The sequence below is a fragment of the Diorhabda sublineata genome, chromosome 7, assembly GCF_026230105.1.
Source record: "Diorhabda sublineata isolate icDioSubl1.1 chromosome 7, icDioSubl1.1, whole genome shotgun sequence".
NCBI lineage: Eukaryota > Metazoa > Arthropoda > Insecta > Coleoptera > Chrysomelidae > Diorhabda > Diorhabda sublineata.
Window position 1 is genome coordinate 3,952,741 of NC_079480.1, and position 4,770 is coordinate 3,957,510.

A 4,770-nucleotide genomic window follows, 5' to 3' on the forward strand; every position below is an offset into this window, starting at 1 on the left:
AACCAATCTTATTATCCGTATCACTACAATCTGCCTGTTTGAAGCAGTAAGATTGATATTCAATGTTCTTTTTGTTAGTTAGTTAAACATTGTTGGTAGAGAAACAATTTGGATACTTTTCATTACTTTTGAAAGGGTTTATGCTATTGCGGAACCAGGATATTATACTCTGAGGATATGTTGTAGGGTAAGTATAAAAAAACAAAAATATATGTTGATACGTGATATAATAGTTAGTTTATTCAATTGTGTAAACATATTGTAATAATATTCAAGAACTGCAAACGCTGTCGTCTGTTGAACAACTTGATGTTTTTGCGTCAAAATAGGAACCTGTCGCACACGAGCCTATTAGCATTACTTGGCCGTTATTGCACATAATGTAGTTGCTGCATGAGGTTGGATCAGCGGTGATGAATCTTTCAGTACTTCGTGCAGCACAAATTTGCTCAGCAATGTCGATGGGATCCTAGGAACAAACGATGAAGTCAAACCAATTCAAATTTTCACGGAAACTAAATCAACAAATCCCTGTTGCAATGTTAGTGATTAAAATAATAAAAATTGGGACAAAATGGTACATGTGACTTATTGGAAACAGTTGAAAATAATGAAAAGAGGACAAAAATTCTGAATTAATTGCCTTCGAAGTCCCGCAATTGCTTATAAATGCACTCATCTGTTTTCTCGTCGCTTTTTGTGTCCCCGCTTATCTCAACATATGAGGGTACTGTTTAAAATATGCAACATAGGTAAAATTCATTCATTATATTTTTTTAATCAGAACCTCTTAATACAGGAACCATTGTTCTTTATACATTGCATTTTTAGTACTGGGAGAAAACAAGTTGATAAGAGTAGGGGCGAAAGAACCCAGCTAAACACCAAGAGAATAATCCAACACATAACCATCCGTGAGAAGAGTACATCTCTAAACATATCCTTAATATCCTTAATAATAATAATGCTAGATTTAAAATTCAACTCCTAATTCAAATGAGTTTCATACTAACCTCAGTGGTTGTTTCAGCAGCTTCAGTTGTAGTTTCGGCAGCTTCAGTTGTAGTTTCGGCAGCTTCAGTTGTAGTTTCGGCAGCTTCAGTCGTGGTTTCCGAAGCTTCAGTGGTTGTTGTAGCAGCTTCGGTGGTGGTTTCGGCATCTTCAGTAGTTGTTTCAGCAGCTTCGGTTGTAGTTTCAGCTGCTTCAGTTGTAGTTTCGGCAGCTTCAGTAGTTGTTTCAGCAGCTTCGGTTGTAGTTTCAGCCGCTTCAGTTGTAGTTTCGGCAGCTTCAGTAGTCGTTTCAGCAGCTTCGGTTGTAGTTTCAGCAGCTTCTGTTGTAGTTTCAGCAGCTTCAGTTGTAGTTTCAGCGGCTTCGGTGGTTGTTTCAGCAGCTTTGGTTGTTGTTTCGGCGGCTTCGGTGGTGGTTTCCTCTTCTGCATCATCTGATGCAGCTGTTGTTACATAACGTTGACATAGCTCTTCGCTATAATGATTACATGTTAGAATAGACTGATCCCAAGCGGTTCCAGGAGCGCAACTCATTTCCACTGCTCCAGATGGAGCACATTGGTAAAACTTGGTACAGTCAGATAAATGAGGAAAATAAGCGCCTAGTGGGCATGGGGATGCTGGAAATCGATACAACAAAATTAAAAAAATAAGTAACTTTCTATTAAATAAGTATTGATTTGAATAAATTAATATGCTCTAAAATAAGAGGATAAAATAACCATAGAAATTATTTACGCACTTAAATTGGATATCGAGACAACCTTCCCGTGACTTTCTCAAAATAGTTACTTATGATAGTAATCAGAATCATACTGAAACGCAGAAATGATCATAAGCATATGAAAATATATAATTCAGGATAGAAAAGCAACTAATAAAGTTGACGATGGAAACTATGAATTTGGAGGCGATTGTAGATAAGTTTTCTTAATATGAGAAGTGAAATTAAATCAAATCAAATTCTGTTAACCTGAATTTGAGAAAGTTTGAAGAAAAAAGTGGGATTATTCTGATTAGATCAAATATATGGATTGAATTGGTCAAGAATTGAGAGACTCTCATTGTAATATATTATAATTGAGAAAGTTGAAAGCACCACTGATGTAATTGAAAGTCCATGTTGGATTATAAATCAAAAACCATAACCATTAAGTCATTTCAAAACCGAAAGAAGTAAAAATGTGACTACCAAGACGTCTATTTAAGAATTGAAATTTTGTCATTGATATTTTCAATTTTGTCCGGTCAAATTATGGATAATAATTCTCGCAAGAGCCCAATTTTCCTAGAAATCGTGGGTAGACGAGTAAAAATAAAATCCCAAAATTAGCCATGTGTAAAAAAAAATATAGTCAAAGTAAGCATTTTAATTTTTTTTAATTAATCTCGTAAACGATAAGTTTTAGCAATATAGTGCATAACAAAATTATAGATTATGTTCACAAAAATGTTTATTTTCTTTTCAAATAGCTATTCCCAAGATATTACCATTTTAATAGTTAACATAAACTTAGAAGGAATTGAAATTGAACAACTCAAAGCAGCAAATACAATAATTATTGTTGGTGCCCCAAAACCTGCGACGCCTTCACAGCAAACAGTAATGAACTCTCCAAAAGTTCATCTGCTAATCCAAAATGTTAAAGTTAGTATTAAAATCATTTGAAAAAAATATGTAACTGATTGCGCTAAAGTATTTGGGAAGCTTGACTTTTCTTCTTAAACGATAATCCTAAAAAAAATTGATATTTCCTGGCTGTTTCTGGAACCCCAAAAAAGGTTGTCTTTCACCAAAATCGGCTTCAGCTATCATGTTTAGATATGGTTGGGCAATAACTAAATCCAGTATACCTGGGTTCGGAATTGGCCTACAATAATTTCAAATCTGATTCGAACTATTCTTCCATCAGGTACAGAAAAATTCCTAAACTCTATTTAGCTGTATGAGAACCCATCTAGGAGTCCCTGGACTTGAACGACGGGGAATAGCTTGGACCAACGATAGAAAACCCGACGAGGGGTAATGTTATCATCCCACCAAGTCTGGGCCAATAACGGCTTCCAAACTGGGGCCAAAGTTGTACATACTTGGCCCAAGTCTGGGCCTATACTGGGCCCATCGAAAAATCCTATATGGGAGTAGGGTTGCCGTGTGTATTGAATACCAATACAATTTTTAACTGGATCCTATACACATTCAATAATTTGTGTAAATTCATTTTCAATTGAACAATTAGAGGAAGAAACAAGAGGAAGAAAAAGAAATCGAAAAAGATATAATTGGTGAAGTTGAATTCGAAGAGTATGAATTAACATAAGTTAGAACTGCACCTCTATCATTATGAATTAAATATCATATTTCCCCATGAAATTCCTCCCTAACAAATCGTGGAAAATGCTTACGGAGAAAAACACTACATGGATGGAATGGAAGTGTGTGCGTAAGTTTTACAACGGCTATGTCTTCGTAACGGTAATTGTTATGAAGTAAACATTTTTATTGATACTTTTATGTCCTAAAATTTTGGTATATTTTCAATTATATTTAAAATAAAACTAATCTTTTCCAAAAAAAATTGAATATATTCGAAAATTTTGACTTGTTGGACAGTGAATAACTTTTATGTTTACAAAAAATGACCTCTGTCGGAATTTATTTTGACTGGACCATTAGAAGAATGACACTATCACAATATATTGGCTTTCTAGACTTGCAACCATTATCCTATGACAAAAAGCAGCTAAAGTATTTGAGAAAGAAGAATAATGAGGTCATTTTCCATCAAAAGTAACTGCTACGACTCAATATGTACAATTTAAATTCAGAAAGTGAGAAAGTATGACTTACGGTAAGAATTAACACTCACAAAAAACGCGAGACACAATACGTTAACAAGCTTCAGCATTTTTAACTTATTTTAAAAGTATCTCTCTATTCTTGTGAAAATGTTTTGAATGATTTGGAGAAAATTCATACTTTTATACTACATTCCTATTTATTGAGAGATCATAAATTTTCTGTATTATAAATGATATATTTTATCAATTATTATTCGATTCTTAATAATAAAAATTATTGAGGATTAATTGATTAGCAGTAAACTATGACACATATGAAACAATATATTCTCCAATTAACGTATTGGTGAAATTAAAGTTCAAAAAAATCTAAAACACCACATATAATAACAAATTGTGTACCTAGTAGTAATGTTTAGAAAACTAATTGAATTGTTGGATATAACTAAAACAAATATAATCTGTACGTTTTTATTGATTTTCCTTATGAATCGTCTCTATTTCGAATTCAAGTTAATTCTTCTTCTTTACAATGTATCGTTTTACAAACTCATTGACATTTTTCGAAAAACATAAAAAGTTGTACTGACGTTGTTAGTTTTTGATTCAGGCATACATTAACGATAATAGCCGACACTGAGAAAAAAATATTTCTGTTTCACTCTTTTTGTATTATCTCTAATGTTTTTTCTTTATTTTTGAGTTTTATTAGTATTACTAACTTTACTTTAGACTGACCGTCTATATCATCACATTCTTGAACAATTTGCTTAAAATTTTCATTGTTTAAATTAACATTCTGTGCTTTTTTATTATTAATATATCTATATTTTGGTTAATCATTATTGGTAATCATTATTACCTGGTTTTGTGAGGAATGATGTTTTCGTTATTCCAGTTTTGTTAATTTTATCAATTTTAATATTTAACTGAATATTCTCTTCCAGTTAATTTAATTCCA

The 4,770-nt window shown here is 32.6% G+C and overlaps 1 protein-coding gene across 1 annotated transcript; it reads right to left on the bottom strand.

The window, feature by feature from the left end:
* Positions 1-216: 216 nt before the first annotated feature.
* Positions 217-4,011, bottom strand: LOC130446493 (uncharacterized). Its single transcript, XM_056782788.1, has 3 exons — positions 3,859-4,011; positions 1,014-1,627; positions 217-469 (listed from the first exon to the last, which is right to left on the bottom strand). The coding sequence occupies exons 1-3, from the start codon at positions 3,914-3,916 to the stop codon at positions 272-274; spliced, it is 870 nt and encodes a 289-aa protein (XP_056638766.1). The 5' UTR covers positions 3,917-4,011; the 3' UTR covers positions 217-271.
* Positions 4,012-4,770: the final 759 nt, after the last annotated feature.

Bases quoted from the DNA above. Each gene is read 5' to 3' on its own strand.
- LOC130446493 (XM_056782788.1), bottom strand. From the start codon at position 3,916: ATGCTGAAGCTTGTTAACGTATTGTGTCTCGCGTTTTTTGTGAGTGTT. The intron at 1,628-3,858 runs GTAAGTCATACT...ATCGATTTCCAG, and splicing joins TGTGAGTGTTAATTCTTACC to CATCCCCATGCCCACTAGGC. The intron at 470-1,013 runs GTTAGTATGAAA...GTTTGTTCCTAG, and splicing joins CTGCTGAAACAACCACTGAG to GATCCCATCGACATTGCTGA.